This window comes from Scomber japonicus, chromosome 17 (genome assembly GCF_027409825.1).
Source record: "Scomber japonicus isolate fScoJap1 chromosome 17, fScoJap1.pri, whole genome shotgun sequence".
Classification (NCBI taxonomy): Eukaryota; Metazoa; Chordata; class Actinopteri; order Scombriformes; family Scombridae; genus Scomber; species Scomber japonicus.
Window position 1 is genome coordinate 18530293 of NC_070594.1, and position 27840 is coordinate 18558132.

Here is a 27840-nt window from a genome sequence, read left to right on the forward strand (position 1 = left end):
ACACAACCTGAGCCTTGAAAACTAAAACCTGACAACCACACATGCAAAAAGAATGAAAAGAAGAAGAAAAAAAGGGCAGGCTGTTATTTAAAAGTCCATTGCTAAAGTGACTGTCACTTCCAGAGATAGTTTGACAGCTTGAAATGGAGTTTGGCTGAGAAAGTTTAGTGGCAAGGGGCCTCCACGTGTGCTTTTATATCCACTACTGACTACATTTTGGCATTTCTTTATGGATCCAGCTAGTCTAAATGTCCTCTAGCACTGACATGGTCATGCTGTGGTGTTGGTATCATGTGGTTAAGTCAAATAATTCATCTTAATTAGCACAATATTATGAATTTGAGTCTGCTCAAATGTCCTATAATACATGGATTTAAAGAAATATTGTTTGGTTGTAATCTTAGCAGCTTTGCTCATTGTTTCTACTGATAATTGTAACATTCTGCTCACCTAATAGGTGACTGAGAACTTAAATCACAGAGATACTGCCACAACAAAGTTCAACAAGGCAGAAAATATGAGCGGTCAGACAGACTGTTAAACCAAATGATTAAATGATTTTATTCAGAGATAAAACTGTGGTTTGGATTTGGGTAATAATTCTGCAGATCACCTTAAAAAGGGCAATAAACTATTGGGCAAATCAAAATGCAGTTAATTTAGTTTAGACAGGTGTTACTTCCTTCTCATTAACAATAGCAGGATCATAAATGAAAATCAAGAATCAGCAGTATCAGAAGTTGTTTTTGGTGCTGTGCAGTGCACCTGCTTCAAGGGACAAAACACTGCATCATATATTAGGTGAAAACTGTGCTGAAGGTTTGGCCAAGTATCTATCAGTGATATTATGGCGAATACTTCGGGCACCTTTTAAAATATACGGTGACTTGCAATAAACTCGGCTCACAAACTCTTATCAGGGCCAGACCATAAGCGGGAACATAATCCTTGGCTGTAATGAGTAAGTTAATCAAATACGCTCTACAGAGCAAGACAGCAAACTGAAACTGTCTCAGGTTTTACATAAGTCACCCTTAAACTGCAACACAGCAGACAATGCACGTATTCAGTGAATATTCAGAATGCTATTATCACTACTAGCATAATAAGAAAGATTACGAATGGGAAGCTTTTTCTTTCTAAGAGGTGACACCAATTATACTATTTCATGACCAAAGACTGGGTGGAGCGGCTAGCTAATCAAAGTACACAAAATGAGGCTTAAACCTCTTTTCACATAAAAGGAACAATATGCCAATCCAGTAGTCCTCCATGTAGACTGAAGGGGAAAAAAAGCTTTTTATCATTAACCAGCGTAATCGCCTTGTATGATTTAAAGTACAAGTTTCGAGCGTTCTTTCCTTTAAGAATGGGATTTGCGTCCAATTCAACCTTTTCATTTATTTTTCTATAATGAAAGGCACTAGTGATAAAAAAACATGAAATACATTTTCCAAACAGTGAACTCAATATGTTTTGAACCTTTCTGCTCTCCTTTATAGTCTTAATTTAAAAAAGAAAACATTTCACTGCCTTTTTATCTCCTGTGAACAGTAGTTACTCCTCGTCTTTTCTTTACACTGTTCACTTCAAAACGTTCTTTATGTGCTCTTTTCCTGATTGAACTTTTCAAGTATTTATGCATATATATATATACGTAGTTATTCATAAATTTCAGTCTACTATGGAGACTGAGGCCATGCTGACACTGCTGAGTTACTGAAAAATAACATAAAAGAAGCTGGCAGACACAGGACGTCACATTTCACACTGCTTCTGCTGCAACATGCAGCAATATACCCACACAGACACTTCTCTCTGAAATATGGGTATGCTGTGACAAGGGAGAAAGGGATGATGAAGAAAGGATTAGTTCCTGAAGAGGAACTTGAAAATTGCTTCCTATATTGTCTGTTACTAGAGATGGACTGTCCGGCACAAACTGAACGACCAATTAGCCTGGTCCCTGGCAACAGGAAGCTGAAGACATTATAGCTGCCCAGAGGATAACAGGAAGGGTATCATTACAACTGGAAATGGGAACTAAAAGAGGTACAGCTGGCTCACAAACTCCCTGCTTTGGAATATTGGGAGAAAGAGGAAACGCAGTGAAAGGACCAAGGGCTCAAAGCAGTGTGGTGGGTGAAGAGGAGGAAACGATGAAGGGGCGCAGAAAAGAAAGAGACGACAAGAGGAAGACCGCATCAGTGTTGGAGGAGTATCAAATGTGAAAAATGGTGATGAATGGCGAGGCTCTTAGCTCACTATGGCTGCAATGCATGGTGAAAATGAGGATGCTTTGTGAGGTTGAGCGGAGGACACGGCTGAGGGGACTTTTACAGTCTTTACCCTGCAACAATAGTCTCTGGGCCTGATGCCTAGCTAACATATCACAAAGCAAGCAGCTCCTCTCGAGCTGAATAGTGCTATCAGCTGCCTAGACTGAGCTCAAGAAGAAACAATAAGAGATAAAGACAAGAGAAACGGGAGAAAGAAAAACAAGGAATGTGATAGAGAGGAAAAAAAAGTTAGAGGTAAAAGAAGAGTCTTTCATTCCTCGACTCTGGTGAGATGTTATAATCTCACTTCCTGTTCTGAGGGAATTTCACACATGGGGACTGATCACATTTAAGTCCAGCAACTTCTTTTACAGGAGCTGTTGTATTGTTTTTGATGCAGGGCTTCAAAAAGTATTTGAGTTTACCTCTGGGCTTGGTGTTTAATCTGAAGGTTGCCTCGGCCCAAAGGTAAAACATGATCAGACTACAACTAAAAATGATGGGAGGAGGACAAAAGGAAGAAGTTTAAAAAGAAAAGGCTCCACACATTAAAAGGGAGAGGGACTGAAATAAAAGGCCAAATATTAAAGACAAGAATGAGGGGCAGCACTGGGGGAAAGACTGGAAAGCAAGAGATAACCAAACAACAGCTGGGTGAAATAAAAAGGGAAGTGTGGAGTCTCGCTCCTCTGTGACTTCCCGAGGCATCCATGACAACGCAGAGCTTTGGCTGGAGGTCAGTGAGAAAGGGGTGACATGGACTTCCTAATAAAGAATTCCCTTTTAGATAAAAGCAACGTAGGACAAAAATTACACAAGCACACACACACACGCACAGACACACACACACACTTTATCTCAAGCAGTCCCTCTATCATGCAACACATACTAATTGTTGATATCACTGCACAGTCCAAATCGATGTTTGCAGGCTTTGAGCGACCAGAAAATACAAGCCAAAACACAAACATGCATGTATTTGACAAACACAGTTATCCATATATGCTCAAACACTGCCAAGAAGCCACCTTCCTCCTGTGTGTCCTCGCAAACAACCAGATGTAGTGTTGTGATAGACAAAGAGGATTTGGTTAACTCCACTCTAGGTTGAAGAAGAGACTAAATCTTACAAAAAAAGAGATGTAAGACAATAAACTACTTACTTTGTAGCTTTTGAGCTGAGATATGGCTGAGTCGACGATTTTACTGTAGTGGTATCTACAAAGCACAATACAGCTATTTTTACATGAGATGGCAATGGTACTTTTTCCCCTTAAAAATAGGGCCTGATGGACACTTTGGTGTATTAAACTGTGCTACTGGCTGCTTGTAGCCTTTAAAAAAATAGTGCACACTTCATTTGTAACTAATGTGAATGACATTTTATGGCAGCACGGTAACATTTAAGAAAATGACTTCAAAGAAAAATTCCCTAAAAAAGGTCTTGAATGTAGATCATCTGGGATTTTAAATTATTTTTATGGCATTAAATGATGTTTGACCACAAAGACTTTGGCATTGTGTAGATCTTAGTCAAAATTTAGAGCCCATATGCGGAGGGTCTATTCAAATCAGTTAATTAATCCTCCACAAGGCCACCAATGACAATAATATAACATTAAAAACATAAAAACATAAAAACAATGACAGACAAATTGGATGTACTTCATTTTTGTTCCGAGTTATTCATTATTTCAGACAACAATACATAAATGTTTATATCATATCTCAGGCATAAATTGTACCTCCTGAGAGCTTGGTTAATCATTTTATGCATGATAATAAATAGATATGGCTTTGAATAAAAAAAACAAAAACAACTTTAGATAAACAATGCGTTGAACAACATCAAACGTGATTCTTTTGATGTTTAAGGCACCGTAATGCAGATTAGTGCCATATTGTGCTCCATGTTGATAAGGACAAAAAACGTTTTGTTAAAGATGTGCACTGAAAAAAACACAGCACGCACTATGTTTTGTGATTAGCATTTCAATTTTGTTTTTCTTTGTGTTACTTTATGGTACTCGATGTTGCTTGCAGTGTGGAAGTGGAATGCAAATCTTACAGAAATGTAAAACTGAGTGAAAGCACCAAAACTATGATTATGTTCTAAATGCGCAGTAGTGGTGGGCGCCCCCCACCCCCCCATATGCTATTAAACCCATTTGCCTTCATCTAACCATCATCTTCCTCACCTTATTAGTGCTCTTCTGTGTACGCACATCAGTTTTGTTTCAGAGCAGGCAAAGATAATGGCTTCTTCTCTTAAATAAGCCAGAATACAAAGCACAAAAGAGCTTGGGGAGAGCAAGGATAATGTGTTTGTCCCGCATTACGAAAGCTTTGAGAGGAAAATAAATCCACTTCTCTCTACCTTCCCCTGCTCAGCAACACTTTTTGCCTTTATATTTTCCTCTGCTTCTATTGATCAGTGGGAAAGCAGTGAACACTGAGAAATGCAGCTTTTGGGAGTCTTCAATTGAACACCTTCTGTTTTCTAAAACAGCTATTCTAAGCATCAAGGTTGGATGAAGGTGAAGTGTGGGAGCAGTGGTCCACACGATGCACTCGCATTAGTAGAGGATGCAACAACCCACAGCAGAATGAAGCTGATGCTTCACTTCATCTTCACCAGAGACTCTCAAAGATTTCAGTCATCTTCCCGCTACACTGTACAGCTCAAAATGTATTAGAAGATAAACACTTGAGATACAATGTCTTTTCTTTGTGTGTTTTTTTTGGAGGGGTCCTCAGGCACAAAACATAACACTTTTAAACCAAAACAATACAAATACATAAGTAATAGTAATGATAATTAATTAAACAATACAACAACACAAAACTATCAACACAGCAACATCAACACGTGTCTTAGCTCTCCATACTTTTTTGTGGATATGTGTTACTTGATATGGTTAAAATAAACATTGTTTGCATTCCCCCAAACCTGTTACACTCTCAAGCACAAATATATTACACACATTCCTACATACTTATTTCCAAATCAATGATAATGATCTATGATTTGAGAAATCTCAAAGATCTACAAGTGTCTGAAAAAAGTAACAAAAAGAAGCAAACAGTGACAAGTGTGTGTGTGTGTGTGTGTGTGTGTGTGTTTCTGTTTGAACACACATGTGTTCATGTCCATGAGCTCAGAGGGCGTTTGAACCTCAAGAGCTCATTCCGCCGATTAGGATCTCATTTGGGAAAAGAGACTAATACGCCCTTCAACTCAAATGGCCTGCAGAGGATCTACACGTCGACACTAACACACACACACACACACACTATCAGGGACTTCATGCTCATCAGCTTTTCCCCTCGTTTTTTGTGATTTCTTCCTTTTTCAAGTTTGCCATGTTCTCATCTCCTCTGATCAAAGATAACGGGCCGTTATCAGAGATCCAGAAACCAATCCATGTCTTCTAAACTTTTCTCCTTCTTGCTGTATTCAACCATCTAACCCTTTCCTATTACTCCATACTTCTTTTGTTCGCCCCAAAACCTATTACTCCATACTTCTTTTGCTCACCCAAAACCTTTCTCCATTCTCTTCAGGTATATGAAAAGCCATCAGAATTCCATCCAATGAAATGTTATTAGTGCATTGTTAATCATGTGGAGGATACGTTTTTGTGCAAATGCCTACGTACATATATATATGTATATGTGTGTGTACAAATATAAACATGGAGCTGTTTGTAAGAAAATGCTTCAGGCCCCATAACTGTTATAACTGTGAGACAATGATTGCTGGTAATACTATATTCATGTTGTGGATGATGTAAAATGTAGGAAATTACCAAAGGTGACTTACATGCTTCCTGTGGCCGAGCTGCTATCTGTGGGCAGAGAGCCATTGGACCTCTCCATCTGAGCCAACCTGAGAAATAAACATTCATCAGTGAGTGAAACTTAAACTCTCAGTTCAAACTGAAACATCTAAAAGCCGTCATCTCATTAAAATGAAAAAAACGTCCATGTCAACAAATGAGAATGTCAGTGTCACAGCACGACACCAATTAAAATGGTAAGAATGTAGTGAATGTAGTTAATCCTCCAAGCTGCTCATAAATCATAAAAATCCTAAAGTTATGACAAAAATACATCAGTGACTGATGCAACTTTCACTGTGTTCTGGTATATGTGTGCACCACCATATTTTCTTGAAACACTGTAAGCATGCATGTGGATGCGTGGATGTACCGCAGAGACATGTGGTTGTGTGTGGAGCCGCATGTGGCTGTAGGGAAAACATTAGCAGCCATGATAATGAGGCTGGTTTTCCCAGATCAAAGCCTGTATTTACTGAACTCGGTTACAGAGAGGCAGCAGGCTTGTCCAGCAGATTAAGAACATGATGCACACACTATCCTTTAAGATGAAATATGAGAGGAAGTGACAGAGCATGATAGCTTTTAAGTTTAAATTCCATGAGTCAAATCTAATCAATGTGTGCATTTTAAGCAAATATGTAACTAACACTATAATTGATGTCAGTGTCTATATTTCAGTCTTTCACAAGGTTCATGTCTTTGTGGTTGCTGATAAAACAAAGCAGCCAGAAACACTGAGTGAAGGTTAATGGTGTGTGACCAGTCGTAGGTTACACCAGAAGACCCTTTATGATTAAAGCTTTGTGTGGAAGGACACATTGGGTTCCATTTCTGCTTTGACATAAGTTACCCTTGTCCGCTTTGGGGAAGATAAGCTCTGGACTAGTTGGAGATTCATTCGAGGCAAGATGGGATTTGTCCAAGTATGATATTTGTGGATCTCAATATCCAGACTTATCTTGAAATCAAACATGACAGGTTTTCATTCTGGGTGCAGAGGATTAGTTTGGCGATGTTAGTGATGATTAACTGCAGCTCTCACGCTGTGTACATGGGTGTGTTAATATACGCAGTAGGATCATTTGAAGTGGGCGGCTGTAAACAGCTATCGGGCCGATCTTACGCTACTCTGATCTCAGCAGGAAATCCATAAAATCACCAGCCCAAGTGGTGGGTGTCCGCATGTCCTTTGAGTTTGACAGTCATCTGACATTAAATGTGTGCACATACTAAGTAAAAAGCAAATACACAAGGTTCAAAAGTGTATTTTATGATTTGTTGGTTTCTACTTTCCCACCAAGCAATAGAAAAATGCAACAGTTTACTAAAATGACACTACTTATTGCACTGCACAGGGACGTCTGCACTCAGTACAAAATATCTATAATTGCCACATCTTCCATTATTAATACATTAATAAATTCAGACTGACATTCATAATTCCATATTCAAAGTTAAACGAACAGTTGTGGAGCACTTGTTTTGATTGGTGGCCGTGATAATAACCCAGGTGAAGGCTCTAGTGCTACATGAAAGGAAAATAGAGAAAAGCTATTTTGCTTCTCTCATTTGATGGTCTGCATGGTCAAACGGGTTTCAATATTACATTTTTGGCACATAAAAATGCAATTTCCCTGCGTGTATTTGGATTAAGTCTGTAATATTTTGGTTCAATAGAGCCGGTTTTGTTTTCCAAAATAAGTAATAGTATTATTTGATAGATTTTGGCACAATGTGCTTTGTTTGTGTTTGATCCTGAAGTGTAATTTCAAAATCTGTTTCATCACGTAATGAGAATAAATAGCATAAGAGAAAAAAAGGCCATTTTCCACAAGAAACACTTCTCCAAGAAGCATGGGAACAATTTGACATAATTTGGATTTACCGCTTCTAGTAAAGTAGCTAAAACTTGCAAAAACTCAGCTATGGCCCTTTAAAAAAATATTTCTCATTCTGTAATGATGCTCTTTAATAGTTTTGAAATGTGCAACATTTAAATGCAATTTGTTCCACAGGTATGTGTGCTCTGGGGCATCTGAGATGATGAGATGATGATTGGAGAATGCTGTGCGTACCTGCTGGCATACTGCTCTATCCTGGAATGGGTGTCATCATGAGAGAGCTGAGGTGACTGGGACAGCCTGGAAATGAATGGGGTAATGGAGATGAATGAGATTCTGCATGCTCACACAATCTCATTAACACACAGAGATTCACGGGCACATGCACACATGCACTCAAAACAGGCAGGCACACACACACACACACGCACACGCACACGCGCACACACACACACACACACACACACACACACACACACACACACACACACACCAATGGCCCTTCACAACATCACCTAAAAACATATCTGATGAACCTAGAAAGAGAAATAGGAGAGCAGGATGATCTACAGGATGGCTGGATGGTTTTTGACAACCGCTGCTGGAATGAGCAACTGTATGCTAGTTGGATGCTTTAGAGAGGAGAAGCATGTGAGGGTGAGGAGACAGTGGGTGAGTGTTTGTTGCATGATCAGCCAGTGGATCAGGCAGACAGGCGGGCAGGCAGCATGCAGTGCAGTCATGACTTAATTGGTGTGAAGGCTCAGGGAGAGCTGAGTAAGGACAGGAAGGAGTAAAGGAGGTGTCATTTAAAGGCATTCCAGTCTGGAGACGAGATGTTGTTGCTGGTGCTTGTAGATACTCACTCGTACTGCTCCGGACACATGCTGATGAGGGTGATGGGACTGTAAGAGAATCGGAGGGAGGGAAGGAGGGAGGGAGGGAAGGAGGGGAGTAAAGGTACCACAAAACATTTCAGGGTCAAGTCCACGCAGTGGGTCAGAACCAAAAAACACAGCAGGTGGAAGAAGAAAGGAAGGAATAGTCTGTCCAACACAGAGGTGAGGCGTGTAAAACAGTCACTGATATACACCACACAAAGTTGTGACTGTCCCCTGTGACGTCACCTGACACCTGCTTCAAAATAGACTTGTGGCACAGGAAATAAGTCGGTTGACAGTTTTGAAGGGGTCAAGTGGACCTGTCAAACACTGTAATATACTCATATGATGTGAGGTGTGTGTGTGTGTGTGAGAGAGAGCGTGAAAGCTCAGGGGAAAGGGGTTGAGTCAGTTGACTTACCTGCTGTCACACATTTCATTAAATTGGTTTTACAATTCGTCATGCATACAGAGTGATATGTCCCAAATTCATTCCCTTCCCTTTTCTCAACAGGATTTAGTGAGATATCATGAGAGAAGAAATATATAGGAACTATTTTCTATTAACTCTAAAACACAGCATGGGTCTGGAGTATAAGAACTCAGCAAATGAAGCTACGTCTGATTAAAGTTTCAGGAAATTAAATTTGACCAACTAGGATGTGTGTCTTGTAAAGTGTCTGGTTTCTCAATTGTGATAATTGCTGCTATTCTCAGAGATGCAGATCATAAATTGTTATTCGTCAATAAATTGGACCCCTTTCTTATCTTGAAATCACAACAAAATGTGTTGTTTTCATGGAGGAGGCTGGTAAGATAACAGTTTAAGTTTTTCCGCCTCACACTTTTGTTCCCACGTTAAAGCAAGGAAATTCAGAGGGAGACGTGTGGCATGGCGGTTATGTTTTTCACAGTGGGGCAGCTAACGTAGTCACACTTCTGTAGCTGCGAGGAGAATTTGAAATGTAGCTGGGGATTCAAACAGAAAAAGAGAGAGAGAGAGAGACAGGGAGAGAAAAAGAGATGGGGGTCGGCAGGGCAGACTGAGCTAACTACTCAGAGCAGGTGCTGCGGCAGTTTGCACGCCCCCGCCGACATCTTCGCCAGAAGGAACAGTCTGAGTGCTCATTTTGTTTTTCAGGATGTCAGTTTTCATCTTTGCCAAAAATGCATAGCCTCGTGGAAATGTTTTTTTTCTCCTTTCACCCAAATTTTTCAGACGTAGATCTAAATGACATAACTTGGCAATTTAACCTTGAGATGGGTGCAGTTTAAAAGGCGTACATGACAAACGCTTCTGTATCAGGCAAGGAGAGGGAGAGAGCAAGAGAGAGAGAGAGAGAGAGAGAGAGAGAGAGAGAGAGAGAGAGAGAGAGAGAGAGAGAGAGAGAGAGTGAGAGAGAGAGAGAGAGAGAGAGAGAGAGAATTGGAAATGAAGTGTGAGAACAAATGAGTGAAGAAAAGGTGACTAAAGAGAGATGCATGGGAGGAATCGCTACTGCAAAGACCTTGGGAGTAGCTGGGGTGTGATAAATGTGCTATTTAGATGGAAGGCTTGTTGTGCCCGCTGAGGTACAGTAACAGTATGAATGAAGCACATGTCCACTGCTAGTCTGCGAAAAGTCTGAACAGGCAGATTTCATGGTTACAATGAACCTAAAGAGTATTCAAAAAGGATCACCCAGTCTACTTTGAGTACTTTAATCTTATTGCCTCAACTCAAAACATAAATGCTTTTCAGTGAGATTGGTATATGTTAAAAATACTACAAAGCAACAAAGCAGCGTGAATAGTCTGAAAGGTTTCAAAAATCAATTTAGTCGTTCATGCTGTGGAAGTCACTCTGTCACATAGTTAGCACTGCTTCTCCCTGCCCTCCCTGTCCTCCCTGTCCTCCGTTTCCTCTGTCAGGGGTAAAAGACCGACTTCGCAGGCTGTCACCACTACCTGTCTGTCAAAAAGACAGCTAGAGGGCTGGAAAGTGAAACGTGTGTGTATGTGTGTGTGCGTGAGTGTGTGTGTGTTGTCTTGGGCTTATGGGGCTTGGGCTACCTAGGGAAGATTTTGGAGCAATGTGTTAAACAGGATTTATAGTCAATGAAAAGGTTAATGGGATCCTGCTCATACAGTATATACCCGTGAGGTAGACATTGCTTTACTGTTTAGAGTAAACTGTACGTGTTCAGGCCATATGGTACTTTAATTGTATTCAACTTAGTAACTCAATTTACATTCTTTCATTTACTTTAAGACATAAAGCAATAGTGCCCTACAACCTTCTTATAAAACTGTAATTCCATTCAGGTAATGTCTCCTTTGATTTGTCTCATTACTGAATAGGAGACGACTATGCAACTGGCATATTTTTTAATGATTTAATGTGTAATGTGTAATGCCCTTGCTACATGAGCGTTACTGAAAGAAGAAGACAACTGAGCCTTTTCTCTACTTTGTTAATGTTGTTTTCTCATTCAGAATTCTCCACCAGCATCTGAGACCTTTGGAAGAAAACACAAGAAGCCCCAGCAGGTGATCACAATTTCAATAGCTACAGTACCTCTTAACCTTGTCTATAAATCCAGTCTTACACAGTACTCTCCACTGCCATCATTGCTGGACAATTCAGGAGCAGATAATCATGCAACATGTCATTTGATTTAAACCTAAAAGGCAAACTGCTTAGGGATGAGTAAACTATACACATCCCTAAATATTGTACTGAGTAATTAGTACTAAATTCAAAAACTACTTTGCAGTTATCATCTTTAATTAACCACAATATAGATGTTTACTTTTTCATTGCTGTATAAATTTCTCTCTCATTGCATGCGAGACTAGAGAAGGCACAGAGGGCATCATTCTTTTTTAACTTTGTTTTCAGTGATCACAAGAAAATTGTGTTGCTACTTTGATCCTGAGAAACAAAAATATGGTGTTTTTAATTCTATATCCAAACCCATTAACCTCTCTGAGAAGCTTAATGTAGCAGAGACTTTATCTGGTTATGTTGGGTTAAAAAAAAAACAAACAAAAAAAAACAATAAACAAAACAACACTGTGTGGGAAACCATTAGAATGATTCTTTCACATTATCAAATATAGCTGTGGCAAATCAAAAATCCTATCCTGGCGTGAAATGAAGCAAAGATACAAGTGGGAGGTGAGAGTAGGTGGTGTTTTGCTCTCTCAAGGTGGAGAGAAATAGAGTGGGTGGAATTAAAAAAGAGAAATGATGATACAGGAGTGGAAAGGAGAGAGACAGCGAGTAAGTGAGTGCATTACGGAAGATAATTATACAGCAGACTATCTCATTTTCTCTTCTGAAGCCGCAGTTCTTTAAAAATGACAACTTCTTAGAAGTTAGACATCACATTATAAAGGTTTGAACGATATTTTAAAAAATGAAATCTCTTAATATTGGTTGAAAGATATACTGACAAATTGGAATACTTTGTGATGATTTAATTGAGGATGATGTTTTAAGTAAATTTGTGTTTTGTCTCTTGTGTGCACTTGTATTGCTTATATGTTTACACCTAATCAGTATAATCGCTTTTGAGGTAGGGACCTAGACCTTGTTACAATTACAGAAAAATCCATTTCAATTTAGGGCACGGTGTTCATTTTCACTTAACTGTGACAATAAAGTTCGAAAATAAATGTGGTATACTCAGCATTTCTTAACACCAATGTGACTGTATATTTGAGCCAAATCTTACAGGCAGTTGAAAAGCTAAAAATCGCAGATAGCAGCAACTTTTCTGCACATAAAGCTGTCTAAAGTGCACATAAGCCTGGTGGCTAGATGTGAAAACCCCACAGCTCCCAAGGGAGACATAATCTAGAGAAACAGACATAAAACGATGACCATGAAATAGTCCTACATTTCTTTGAGTGTCCATGCCTTTCTTCCATATTTTGAAAAGATCTCTGTGTTTTGCCACGAGTTCTATACTTTTTAGAGGCATTTATCAGGCAGGCAGCTCTGTAGGAGTCATTTCACAGGGAAGTGAGAATGGAAGGGAGGGATGGGAGGTGAGGGGGAGGATGGGGGAGGATGGGCAAGGATGGGAGCGTTGAAAGAGGGAGTGTAATCCATCTGAGAAGTGATTGTGTGCAACTGGATGTCAGAGAAATGTGTTGTGAGTGAACAGGTGAGTCATTACGTGCGTTCATGAACATCTTTTGAGAGTCGTCTGTGCTTACATGATGCAAAACTTCATAGTTCAAATGTAAGAGAGCATGAGGTGGATATGTCACAATGTAACATTAAAAGCGACTGGTGATGGCATATTTCACAAGACACAAAAATACTGACAGGCAGACAAAAGGAGACTAGAAAAAATAGATAAAATGTGGAAAATTCACATAAACGACATGTGAAAGTACACAGGAGAAAAGGGCTGTTTTTCGAAAATGGTTGCAACTCAAGACACACTCCAGCTGGGAGGATGATACACCAGCCTCGGGCATCTGCATAAAATGGGCCTAGTTAAACAGTTCTCCAGGGGAATTTACGGATCACAGGAGCAGGGGCATAAATCAGACGTAGTCACTGAGGCCGGTGCCACAGATAGAAGATCTACAGTGAAGCTACGGCACCTGATAAAGACTGGGCCGACAGGTGAATAAACATATAAAGTGAGAAGGGAATTAATACAGCCCACAGAGTGTTGGGTGTGAGACTTTGGAGAAACAGTGATAGACTGATTGCCATTTTAAGGGATATTTATGACTGAGAGAATAGATTTGATAATAAGACCATAAGATACTCAAGTAGCATTGTGATAGTAGTCTCAATTTGGGCTTGAAGACTACGAAAATGGCCTGTGTTACAAACTGGGAGCCTGTTTAGAACTTTGGAAGATTTGGGTTTACTCAGCAGGAAGGTTTTAATGAAAAAAGCTATCAGGTTGCATTGATTTTGAGATTTTTGGAGATTGACCTATAGTAAACTAGGAAGTAACCATTACAATCTCAATATTGACCATTACTTTTTTAATCAGTCCTCAAATGTTATGGGCATGCAATACTAATTAATTTCTTTTACACACAGTTTAAGAATTATCTGTCACAATCTGTCAATGAACTGTGATTATCCAGAGCTTCACAACAAATATTAAATCATATCTGAACAGTTCTGTTTCATAAAGATACTTACGTTTCCATGTTGTCACCCTCCAGAACCGTCTGCACAGGTAGGTAACCTAGCCGAGGATGCTTGGCAAAGTACTTCTTAGAGCGGAATTTGTTCTTCAGCACTTTGGTGAAATCACGCATGTCTTCACCTGATGTCGTCTACCAAAAATAAAGAGAGAGAGAGAGAAAATGAGTGTGTTTATTATTGTAGTGTGTGTGTGAGATTATGTATTTCCACTGTCTGTTGCGCACACAAACAGAGTATGCATTTCATTCCTACGTTTTGGTTCATTCACATGCACTGGATTTACAGAGAGCCAGCACAATAGACCAGCCTTTCTCCATGCAGCATGAAGTGCAGTGCATCTGCCGCACTTTAATTAAGCTTAATATTTTTTCAGGCAAGAAAGTAACCATGTAGATTCCCTATACAGTATGTGGGCAGTGTATCCAAATAACACCTGTCTGTAAATCTGCTTTGACGTATTTGAAGATGTGAGTAACTGCTGGCTCCGTTAGACCAGCTGGTCATCTCAGCTGCTTAGCCTGAGTCCTGCGTCATCATCCTGGAAGGGACATGGTCTGATTAACTGATCTGTGCAGCTTTTTGGTGATTTTCTGCTGGCTCTAGCATCTCTGATATATGTGATTATAGCATTACTTTATCCTCCTTACTGTACATTTATCATCCTTTTGGTAGATAAATGTTTGTCATCTGTTGTACACATGGCCGGCTGGTCTCACTCAGTCAGCAGCTCCTCATATCTCCACATCTCCAAAAGCATCAAAGCAGATTTACAAACAGGTATTATTTGGATAAACTGACTAAGCATTGTGAATCTACATGGTTACATTCTTGCCTGACAAAATATGAATTGCATTAAGTGCATCAGGTGTACTGCAACTCATGCTTTGGGGAGAAAGGCTGGTCTGTTGTGCTGGCTCTCTGTATAAACACTTAACTCACCCCCACAAATTAATCATAACAAGGGAACAAATCATATCTTGTGTGCAAAATATTGTTTGTTTGTTCTTTCCCCGTTGTCCCCTTAGGGGCTCCATAGGTTTCTGCCTCACAAGCAGACAACAAATTACCACAACAATCTGACCAGAGGGGGGGGGGGGTCCCTTTGCAGAGGATTTAGACAACTAAGTGAACACGCTCTCTCTCACACACACACACACACACATGCGGACAAATACACAACTACAGTACCATGGTGGACAGATATGCTTAAATGAACACAGTCTGTTGAGTTTACTTAAGGCTTATTGACTGATCCTTGCAATTTAAGATGGTAGCTTGAGCAAACTAAGAAGCAACTAGCATTTACAGATCAATAACACTAAAGTTGATGGAGAGTTGGTCCAGAGTTATGTCTGTTTTTATGTACCCATCCTTCTAGTATGGTTTAACAGATGTGCTTTCATTTGGCTCAACCAGCCATGGACCAGTCTTATAACCACAGTCGTCTGAGTGAGTAACTGAGTAAGCGATGAAGTTACACCACTGGTCAGTCAGCTGGATAAATGCAGCAAAATCGGCATATCTCCTTTTTAAACAGACACATACCAGCATCTCTACCGTCTCCTCCTCTACTGTCCAGTGTGATGAACTTTTGGTTTTTATAACTGAACTAAATACCAGGACACAAGCTTTACATTTCTCTTACATTTTCACATCGCGACAGCATTAAAACAAACGTGACTGACGTAGCTGTTATATCAGTTTAGTGTGAGGAGGCTGCTCGACAGATGCCCTTGATTTCACTGTAACCAAGCAGAGATAAGCTTGCTGAAATTTGCACCCAAAATGCTGTCAAAGCCTTGATTTACAATTTTCACTACAGCCTCTGTGATCATTGACCGGAAAAGAGGCAGAAAAAAGGCACACAGAGGCATGAGGGAGAGTGCACAGTTAAAGCTCTCCAAATAATAATCACTGTGTCAAAGCACTCAGTGCAGAGTGAAAAACAGGAGAAAGAGCAGAGTGTAATTAGAATAGTTATAATAAGAATTAAAATATGTCTCATCTCAAATCAAACACCCAGAGATATGAGTGCAAAGTATTGTTCTCACAGTTGCATTTATACCCTTTTTTCTTATAAATATTACTGGGACCACTACAGAATATTGAAGATGAACATTTAATATCCAGGAATTCACATTATAGGCACAACCACGGACTCCCTTTGACAACTGGCAACAATTTCATACATACACTGTCTATCCACATAGGCTTTTAACTGGTCTCTTTCTTTTTAAGATTCATTTTTGCATTAATTAGATAATACTTGTGTGAAAATAGATTAAAAAAGACTAGGAGGGAGAGAAAAATTATGACTATGAAAATGTTCCGGCCAGATTTAAAACAAAAATGCTGCAGTTATATCAAATGCGTTTTAACCACTGGGACATCAGACTTGTTCTGACAGCTAGGCATTTTCAGTTATTTTCTCAGTTCCAACAAAATGACACCAGGGAGGCCAGTCACAGTCAAACCCAAACAACATCTCCACTTAGGAAAAGTAAAAGCAATAAAATTACAGTAATCAATACAACACAGCACCAAACCTGACTTCCGCAGTCTCACTGACAAAGCCCACTGCAACTATAAAAATGCCACTCCCATAAAATCAAAACCTAATAAAAAATGCAATATTGTGGCCATAAAACAAACAGTATGACAAAGATGAGAGAAAGAATCTTATTAAATGGCTGCACCAAGTCTCACAAAAGCCATCATGAATCTTTGGCTGCCTGCAAAATCAGTTTTTTGTAGCATCCATCCAGCTTCATTACTCAATATGGATGTGATATTTTCAAGGGAATAAAACTGAAACACAATATGGTTTGAAATTATGAGGAGGAGTAAATGTGATTATGTATTATACTGTGATAGTTTTTTTAGAGCAAACAAAGAGAAACAATAAAAAACTTGCACCTTCAAAAAGGTGTCAAACAAGTTGAGTTGAAATGACAAAACTTTTAATTTGATTTCCCCCAGGCAGGAATCACAGATTTAACTCTTATGTCTGTGAGTTAGGAACAGCTGGATTTTTTCTTTTTTACAGTCTTGCTTGCAGTTCTATACAATTCCTGTTAAATGTGTCTAAGAATAGCAAGCCTCAGGTCATATCTCAGCTTTTTCAGTAGGAGTCCTGTCAAAGCTTTTCAAGGTTTTTCATAATTTAGTTCTTCAGCGATTCCAATATTGATCTGACTGCACGCTTCAGGTCATTGTTCGAGCAGAAAATCAGCTGTTGCACCAGTCTAAGGTGTTTTGGCACCGTGATGCAAGCTGTCCTCAATAATTTGCACGTATTTGGCTCCATCCATTGCTCCCTTTGCGTCTTCCACTTACTCCTGTTGAAAAGCCTCTGGACAGTATGCGCCTGTCACAGCTATTCTTCATAGCTGTGATGGTGATAAGTTGTGACTGGCTTCTGGCAGACACGGAGCTTAACATTATGGCTGATAAGTTCAAATATTCATTTAATCAATGCATACAATCTTTTGTCTTAAACTCTCAGCATTTCATAGGCTTTTTTGCAGCTTCCAGGCTGCTATCATGAGCCAAACAGTCCTTATAGCCAGGTCTACCAGTAAAACAGTATCAGCATAGTCTTTAAGTTCAGGATCTCATCTGAGGTCTGTCTTGCCTGGTTGGTTGGGTGACCAACTCTAAGAGAGTGTAAGAGAGATAAATAATGTCTTTACTGTGCTCCTGCTATACGCACTGTAGATGTACTTTAAACAAATCATTTGTAGTTATGTCTAATCAACTGGCCCCATCTGGAGAAACATACTTACATTTTATAAGTTAAATATGAATGTGCTCTCTCTAGGAGATGTGGAAAAAGTCAAGGAGAAATATTGAACCCCCTAAGAAGGCACTCTTTATTTCTTACTTTTTCATTAAATTGGCAAGTAAACACTTATGTGAGTAACAAACCCTATTACAAAGCACTAATCTGCAACCAACATTTTAAGTATTTGTTGCTGCAACACAGCTGAAAATAAGATAATGTTCTTTCAAAGTCACAGCAGGCAGCTGCCGGGCATCTTAACTCAGGGAAGAATGATGACTGCTCCCTACAGCTGCTCCTCCAAAGTCAATATCTATCCCATTTGCAAAATTGAAAAAGCAAATTAAAAGACAGAAATGAGAAAAGTCTTCACTTCAGTCACTCAAAGTTTGACATTAAGCAATATTGAAACGAGCTGGCCTGCAAGTGTGTGATTCTAATTGAGAAAGAGGGCAATGTTCAATTTTGCCAAGCTCCCCTTTTATAATATTCTTCTCTCTGCGTAGTAAAGTGAAATATTGCTTTCTAGCAGACATTAAAACAAGACCTCAGAGAGCCATGAGTATTTTACCATTTGTTCATGTAAATTCACATGACCAGAGGTCTGTCAGGAGGTTTGATTGTGCAACAAGTGCATGGGACACGGGACATAGGGGCAAGGGGCAACAGCGATGTCAACCTATATTAATCATGGTGCATGGTAATACAAATCTGTTCCCAGAGACACGTGATGGGGACTCATCTCCCAAGAGCAGGTCCCCACAAGGTAAACCATTTAATGCTGGGGTTAGGGCTGGGTTAAGATTAGGGTAACTGTTAAGGTGGAGGAATTGGCTATGGTTAATGTTAGGTAAAGCTAAAGGGAATGAGTGTAAGTCAGTGCAAAGTACATTTAAGTGACACACACATGTTTGTATGTGTTACTGTTTTGATTTGATGGATAGAGGAAAACAGAGCACTTGTACAGGGTCAGTACTCAGCATCTGGGTTAGGGTAGAGAAAGAGACGTCTGAATGGTGCATCCTTAAAAAGTATGTGGACATCTCAGGTGTCCAATTAGGAGAAACTGTAATGCTATAGTATACAACCATATAAATCTTTAGACAATGGTGCACTTGTAAGGGGTCCCCCAGTGGCTTATAAGTTCAAATGCCCAACAGCAAAGTACCTGTTTTGACTATGGCTGTGGACCTCTGTTGCATCTTTGTCATTTGTTGCTGTCTAATAAAGGTTAAACATGTCTGAAAAAAGAAAAATAAATCAAATGCACTAAAAAATAGTGTTCCTCCAAATGTATGGCATCACTTTGAGTAAGGTCTGAGGTCTGAGTTTGATCTGGAATAACTTAACTGGCCTGCACAGGAGTCCCAGCCTCAATCTCATCAAACAGGATGAACAGGAATGTCGACTGCAAGCTGTACCTTATCACCCAAAATCAGATAACTGGCCACACTAATGTTTTTTGTGGCTGAATGGGATCAAATCTCTGCAGCCATCTCAGCAAAATCTTGTGATAAGCCTTCCCAGAAAAGTGGACTCTTAAACGTACCGTTTTAATGGCCACAGTTTTGTAATGACATGTTCGACAGTCACATATAGTTCTTTTTTCCACGTACCTTTGTGAAATTAATATGTCTTGATATGCAACAATATTAGGAAATTTAAAACAGCACATTTCAGAATAAGGAAATATACAGTAAAAACTGACACTGCTGTTAAAGTAACATATGGTAGATATAAATATTCAGGGAGTTAGGAGTGCAAGTCATTGGCTTATTTGACATTAGGAGAGGAATTTCTTAATGAAAGATGGGATGGGAGGTAACCAAACTGAAACTCTTTCATTAAATGGATGAGCAGAGTGTGTGAGCGTGTGGAAAAGAGATATGTGATGAGCTGCTGAACAAAGTGTGTGCCTATGTATTTATATATATGTGTGTGTGTGTGTGTGTGTGTATATCTCTCTCACCGGTGTGCAGTACTCCACCATTGGGTAGTTGAGCTTGTGGCCCTTGGCAGTGCGCCCAGAAAAGAAGCAGCTCTGACACACGTCGTAGTTGAAATGCTTCAGGCTGCGATACCTAGTGAGAGGGGAGAGAAAGGGAGGTGAAAAGTGAGATAAGTTGAGTTGGGAAGTAGTGTGTGTGTGTAGATGTCACTTTTATGTCCTCAGGGTGTATGTGTGTGTGTGCGTGTGTGTGCAAGTGACCACATGTGTAGGTAGTGCCACAAGATGACTCATCTCCAGGCTGCACGGGGGCTTCCTGGATAGTTGTTGATTTCCACCATCACTCTGTCACACATTCCTTCCACATATGCATGTTCACACATTCACACACACCATACTCAAACCCTCCTCAATATGCTGACAGTGTGACAGACATTTGGATTTCCACCAAAACACAACAACGTGACAACAACTGTCAGGATGTTGTCCTCAGCAGCTGTAGCCAGAAGGCCATTTAACAGCTAAATAGAGACAGAAGCCATTTAGACATAATAGCTTAAGTCTTTTATCTTTCTCTCCTCTCCAGCACTCTCAAGGTTAGCTGACTGATGAGCTACGAGGGGGAGCCATATATCAAAAGGATGCAACATCGCACACAACACCGCCAAGTCAAATGCGCCATTACGTACTGACACGCAGCATATTACTATGAGGTGGTGTGGGGGGGGGGGGGGGGGGGGTGTTAATTCACCTTCACAGGGGGAGGGGCTGGGATCCTTTAATTAATGACTTTATCCACTAACAATTTTGGTAAATTATGGAGCGCTTATGTCTAGTCTGCTTTGGGAACATCATCATATCTGTTAAAAAGCATTTAAAAACACTTTTTTATTTCCAGTGAAGGCTGCTTTGAACAGAAATGATCAATAGAATATCAATCCAATACGATAGAGGAACTGTAGCAATAAAAGAGAAACAAACCTTTACACAAATCTCTTCGTCCACACACACATATTCAACCTCTGCATACACTAAATCACATCATCTCTGTAAGTTATCATATTTCCTCAGACTGTGTGCCATTAAGTGTTTTACATTAATCCTACAAAGTATTATACTGAAAACACCACTGAGGTCTTTTGTCTCACTGACATTTTTTGGCAAAAGCTATCAAGTTTTAATCGATGCTGGCAGGTCCACCATCGCAAATAATATGTGACGAATGCAAAGGAATGGTGCGTGTGTCTCTGTGGTGGTTCCGTGGCTTGTTAACGGGATTCACAAAAAACGTAAAAAAACAACAACCTCCAAATCTACTTGTAACACGGTTGGTGTCATGTCTCAAGACCACACAAAATGCCTGCTATGCATTTTCCGTGCTCTTTCCTCTTCCCTTTCCCTCCCTCCGTCGCTCCCTCTCATCGATCAATGACAGAGCTTGGGAGACGTGTGCTTCATCAAATGTCTGACTATATTTCTCTTTTTGCTGGCAAAGCAAGGGGATCTGAAAGGGACATTCCTACAACCCTAGTTCACTTAGCATGGTGTTGTGCTTATCTACAGTCTCAAAAAAAGCTTTTATCCTGTTAGGCTTGTCAGTGACAATTAAAATGTTATGATAAAGTTCACTGAAGCATTCATTCTTTACCTGTTGTTTCTGTATGCTAATGATTGGGAAACAACAGAAACAAAAATGCTTATGATTACGTGTGTGTGTGTGTGTGTCAGTCTCACACAGTATCAGAGGGTGGTCTGTTATGGATCGTTTGCCAAGCGATCGGCTCTCTTTGAACTTTGAGAATGTAGTGGTGTACTACATGTTTGTGTGTTTATGAGCGTGTTGTTGTGTTTGTGAGTGTGTATGTATCGTGGCAAACCTGCAGCTGGTATTTAGCCAGTGGTGTATCAGCTGCTGACATTTAGATAAATGCCTGCCCTCCAGAGCAGATCTGCCCTTTATGCTCAACCAGGAGAGAACAACACAGAACAGTGCCGCATCCAGTGTGCGTGTTAGTGTGTTTGTGTGTCTGGCCTCTTGTCACCTCTCTTTATTTTGTGCATGTGCTCGGCAAACCCTGAATTAAATGCTTAATGTGAGTACGTGTGCGTGTGTTTACCTGAAGCCAACAATAGGACACTCCTTGCAGATGTTACACTTGGCCTGATGCTTCGCTGTTTCTGCTGCTGCCACTCTGTGCAGCACAGGAAGCCAAACCATAGACTGGGGTTCAAGGCGCATCCAATCAATAAACTGCCTGGGCTCCAGCTCCACCTTATTGGTAACCTGCACATGAAAAAGGTGGAGCAAAGAGTTAGGAGTCTTCATGTCAGAAGTTTAGCCACCATATAAAGTTTACAGTTTTAATAAAAGTTCAACAAAGAAGGTTGATATACTGTAAAGGCACTTTGTAGCATGATAGAGGAACATCATTTTCAGATGTGATGCTGTAACTCTTTGCTTGTTACCAAAAGCCTAATAAAGATTCAGACAAATTTAAAATGACCATACATATTAAAGTGATATTTCCTTCAGACACATTATGGCCTTGAATTGTAGACCAGACTAAATGAGCTCCTTATTCATGTTTATTGGTTGAAATATCTTAAAATAAACACTGATTGATTTGAATGTCCTCACTGCCCTTGTCTTATATGCCCACAGCTGTGTTGTTAGTTAACAGCCGCCATATTGCTCCATATTAGTAGCTATGAAAAACACCCTCAAACACCTACTCTTAACTTCTGCTCTTTGGAGGTGTACTTGCTTTATGCTAATTTTGCTGTTTTAAATATGTGAAATGATTTTCTAAGCATCACTTTGGGATGTTTATTTTTGTTTTGTTCAACTGCAGATTCATAATGAGCCCAATGGAAAAGCCAGCAACAGGGTGAGAAGCTTTGACAGGGCTGCTGTTACTACTAAACAAATCAAAGACGACCTTTCCATCATTCTTGACACACATAAAGGGCAACAAATGCAGCAAAGGGCAGAATACATTTGAAATAAGAAGAGAGAGTAATCAAAAGGAATAGCACATGTGGGTGTGTGTTCCCCTGATCCCTTCCTGAGGTTTATGGTGTGCAAGACTGCAGAATGTCTCAATTTTATTAACATATCCTTGTGTGAATAAATTCATGATACAAAACAAACTGAAAAAGAAGCACATTTGAGCTTAAAATTGAAATGAATCCTCACAGTCAATGCTTTCTTTTGTATTCACCACAGCAGATTCACTCATGAACAATTTCAGATTTATTGTATTTTTTATCTGAGTGAAGCTGATTTGATTTAGACATTCAACATTTGAGAAGTTGTAGTTTTGTCGTAGATAAACTTCCTAAAAGGTTTTGAAAAGAGTAGTGCTTTGTATCATTACTGGGACTTGTACTGTAGGTATTGTATCAACATTGTATGAAGTCATTTAAAATTATATCCAGTCCTTGAAATGCATTTAATTAAAAACTCATTTGTTTTGTTTACACTTAAGTGAATTTTATGTACATTATTAGTCAAGTGTGATTCTTTCACTGTGGTTGAAGTGAAGTTATTTGTGGAGAAGTGAAACCTTCGTCCTGATGACGTCTCAAATCATCTTTAAATCCTTCATCCTTCTATCTGACCTTCCCCTGAACAATCAGATTACGTCTTTGTCTCTCCTTTTCCATACGGTAGTCTCATCTTTGCATTCCGTCTCTCCTCCTTTCCATCTAAGGGAAGAATTATAGCACTTACAGATTAATTACTGCAGTGGAGAGATGGCTGAAAGGATGGCTAGATAGACGGATGGATGAATAAATGAAGGAGACTGACAAAGGAACAGTCAAAGAGACCATATTTATGGCAGCGCAACTCGTTCATCAGAGACCCATTAAACCAAACAGACCGGGTGACTGCACTGTCACTGGCAAGGCAGAGCGACACACAGGTGTCAGAGCATTGCTTGTGTGTGTGTGTGTGTAAATGCGAAAGGGAGGGTGTGTGTGTCAGCCTGGTTTCTACCTGCCAACTTGGTTTGCTGATTGAATGAACTGCAACTAGACTACAGCAATTCATGATCAAGTTTGTGAGCAGATTGTTTGTGCTTGCTTGTGTGTGTACTCACACATGCTTGCTTCTCTGCGTGCATGTGCACGTGCTTATATGTAACCAAGAGGGTGAATTGTAAGCAAGGCAACAAAGGTGTTTGCCTTCTTGTCTTTTGCATTATTTTGAGAAGACAAAAAAGAAAGATATAAAGATTTAAAATGCTGGTGTCTGCTGCACTCTGCTATTTTGGGAAGCGCAGCACAGGGTATCAGTGAAATTTATAGCCTCCTAATTTTACTGTTTGGCTCCCATTTGTGACTGCTGAAGCATGAGCCAGGGGAGAAAAGAGTAAGAAAAATGAAACAGTGATCCCGGTGGATGAAGACATCATTAAATGCTAGTAATGTCCAGAGATAAACCCTGGAAAGGGGTTAGCTGGCCCCAGTAAAACACTTGAGGACAGCCAGCAGAAGACTGGAGGCCGTTTGAGGATTCAGGGTTGGTCAGCAGAGCTTAAATATTGAAACACTTTTACAGGTTTGAAAGAAGCAGCTGTTAGACAGCTGGAGGAGAGCGAGGTGCTTCATGACAATTAGCTTCAGGGAAGATGCATCGAAACATAATCTCTTACAGTGCTGATTACTTGCCAAACTTTATAACCAGCAATGTCCCCAACTCTAACAAGGGAATTTAGAAACCAATTCAGAAATGTTAGCAGAGACAGCTCTATGTCCTTCACAATCATAAACAGCCATGCACTAAATCCTACGTGTTGTTAAGCTTGTAGGGTGTAGTGTAGCTTTTCATACAGTATCTTAAGTGTACCAGAAATATACCAGAAATGTAAAAGTGTCATTGATCTGTATGCTCTTATGTTGAGTAATTGAGTAATTAGCTGCCTATTGCATTATAATGCACTTTTTAGAAGCTAGTCTTTTTTCTCATTCATTTCATTTTTGAGTTGAGCATACATCCAGTAATCATTCATTCATTCATGTATTATGTTATTACCCAATCTGTGATGAAACTGAATCCCTGTTTTATATGATTCTACATATTGTCCAGATGTCAACACTGACCTATCTGTTAAGTGCACATCTACAGTACATGCTTGTGTGTGAACATACGTGCTGGAAGCAGCTGCGGACGCTGGGTTCAATGTTGGACCCTCCGAAAGCTGCCACTTCCCCCAGCTGCCTCGGGATCTGGATGGCCTCGTGAAGCAGCAGACCGAGCTGCCTCTGGTCACACGTGTCACCTGCTGATGCTACCTGGCTGAAGAGGTCTAGTGGGGCGGATGATGGGGTTGGGGGAGGAGGTTGAGAAAGAGAGAGGGAGAGAGGGACAAAGAGGAAAACATTTTCAAAGAGGGAGTGAGGGAAAGAGTCAGAGCATGTGGGTTATATCTAAAGAAAGAAATATAGGTAAAAATAGATGAAGACGGAGAAAAAGTGGCCATACTGCAACATAGTGTGCGTGGGTGGAAGTTGGTAGGGAGGACATGGAAGAAACTAGGGAAAAGATACATTTTTAATCTTTCTGTCTCACTTCTTTCATGTCAGACTCTTTCTACCTAAATCTTTCCACCCCCTGCCTCCAACTCACATTCTTATGGAGACCGACAGAACTGTACTGGATGTGGATGCCTGCCCAGTGACACACAGGCTCGGCCAGTGAACGCATTATATTAAAAATGAAGTTATGAAACATCTCTGTGGCTCATGCACAAACTCAGCAAAGAGAACACGGAGGGTGATCCAGAGAAAGAGCGGTGGAGGAAGAGGGAGAAGCGAAGGGCATGACAGGTCTTTCTGCTCCGTTTGCAGCTGACTTTGATCTCTGTGTGAGGCCTGGCCCTGATGCCAGCTCCAGTTATGTATGTGTGCGCGTGTGGTACATGCAAACACACCAGCAAAGATGTGTGTTCGCAAGCCTCTTCCTACACACCTTTTATGTCATCTGCTTGATCAACCCCCCCCCTCCGCCCCCCTCCACCCACAACTTGCTACTTTCGGCTCATTTGACATATGCGACATACTGTTATAAACGAGTGTCAAATGGCAGCATGCCTGGTTAAGTGTGTGCGTGGGTGAGTGTGTGTTGCTGTGTAGCTATATGCATGAGACTGACAGCCAATGAGACTCTAAGAGTACAGGAGGACGGACGCAATCAGGCGTGCTTGATACCCTTCTCAGGCTAATAGAAACTGCCAGTGGAACCAATAGGCTCATGGATGGAGACTGTGCCATGGCAAGAGAAAGAGGAGGAAGAGGGGAAAGAGAAAGGAGGAGAAGGCTGGATGTGAGAATAAGTAAGACAGAACCAAAGACAAAGTGGCACTGGTAGATGGATGAACAATGGTGTGAGCAGTGACAGCAGAGGAAGATAGACAGAGATAAAGCAGCAGAAACAAAGAGCAGGAAGACAAACTGACAGTCTCCTCCCAGTGCAGCAAGCCTATATTCATGCTTCCTAATTCTCAAAAATAAATCAGAATGGAAAAATTAAATAAAGAACAGGGGAAATGCGTAGGAGGTCTCTCATCCAATTAGGCGACCCATTCTGCAGCGCCTCTCTCTCTCTCTTTCTCTCTCTGTGTCCTTCTCTCTAACTCTGTGAGTCTGATTAATACTATGGGTGGTGGAGTCACAGATGAACTCACAATAGAATACTATCATGATGCTCTTTCATGATAACGATATATATCACAACAAAGGTGATTCTGCAATACGCAATACTTCATAAATAAATAGTTTTTATGTCATCTGTAACTGAAAAAAGAGAGAAAAATGTTCAAAGAGCAGGAAATAATCAGATAATGTGCAATATTTTGGAACAGTACATTGGTTCCACAGAAAATAAATGCCACATGTATAAATACCACAACACTGATAACCATAGATTCAGTTTTAACTGTAACTTCAGTTTGTATATATATCAGAACACTGTTAACTGTAGCCTCAGGTTGGAGCCTATAAATATTACAGCACTGCTAACTAGCCTCAGTTTGTATAAATTTCACAACACTGATAACTTTTTTTTTTTTTTGCGTCTCACAGAGCTGCCGGCCATGTTAGTAACCGTGATAAGACACAACAGAGAGGTGTTGTTTTTTTACTAAGATTCATTTCTTCTCTGTGGCAGTAAACACAACAAACAATCCACCGATAGCTGCTATATTGAGAGCTCTACGAGATATCTGAAGCTGACAAGTGATGATGGTAATGTTATGATAACAGGGCTACCAACTGTCATGCATTAACCGTGAGATTCACACAGTCAACACTTTTCACACGCTCTCATGCCACATGTTCATTTTTCTCATGCGGACACTCACAAAACAAAATCGCAACTGATAACGGCAAGGCACGAAAAGAGGACACTGACAGCGCTCAGTGGAAAACCAGAATTATACACAAATTTGATACTGTAATGTATTCCCACGCATGCTGTTCAGAGTAATCTCAGTCAGTATATCTCTCCTCTTGCGCCATGTGTCTCCATGAGGAAAGGCAGGGTAGTGACGCTCTGGTTCGTGGCACCAAAATAGCTGATCTATTCTGAGCAGGTCTATGTTTAAAAAAAAAAAAAGTATGGATACTTGGCAGTAGTGTATCAATAGTGCATTGCAACTGGAAATATCACAATATGTTGTAATATTGATTTTTTTGTCCCACCTCTAATTAATACTGCTGGGATGAGTGCACAGCTGTGCCGGAGCAGTATGGGATGGATTCCTGTGGATTGGCCAGAACAGGGGGTTGGGGAGTGGTGTGTTTAAGAGCATGCAGATACTTTACCTCGTCATTGGCACTTACATTTGTATTTCTCCTCCAGGTGTCCCTTTGAAAGAGAGAGCAATCCGATCTTCATGGACAGGACGCGGATCTTCCCACTGCGACCACTGCAGGGCCCCAACACACACACACACCAGTCATAAATATATTGTGCATGTGTGTTTGTGTATATACAGTGTGTTTTTGTGTGTTCAGTTCAGATCTGATTTATGTGCTACAGCAGTGACAGAAAATCAATACTTGGAAATAGTGTGCGTCTGTGTGCGAGTGTGTTTGT

General features: G+C 40.3%; 1 protein-coding gene across 2 annotated transcripts in view; it reads right to left on the reverse strand.

The window, feature by feature from the left end:
* Positions 1-27840, reverse strand: part of utrn (utrophin) — a 178977-nt gene that overhangs the window by 11493 nt on the left and 139644 nt on the right. For both annotated transcript variants that reach the window (XM_053337172.1, XM_053337171.1), the window contains 8 exons: positions 27585-27670; positions 24894-25051; positions 21857-22023; positions 19761-19872; positions 14005-14141; positions 8829-8867; positions 8197-8262; positions 6103-6168 (listed from right to left, as the gene is read on the reverse strand). In XM_053337172.1, the coding sequence (XP_053193147.1) occupies positions 6103-6168; positions 8197-8262; positions 8829-8867; positions 14005-14141; positions 19761-19872; positions 21857-22023; positions 24894-25051; positions 27585-27670 (831 nt within the window). The remainder of the gene's footprint in view (positions 1-6102; positions 6169-8196; positions 8263-8828; positions 8868-14004; positions 14142-19760; positions 19873-21856; positions 22024-24893; positions 25052-27584; positions 27671-27840) is intronic.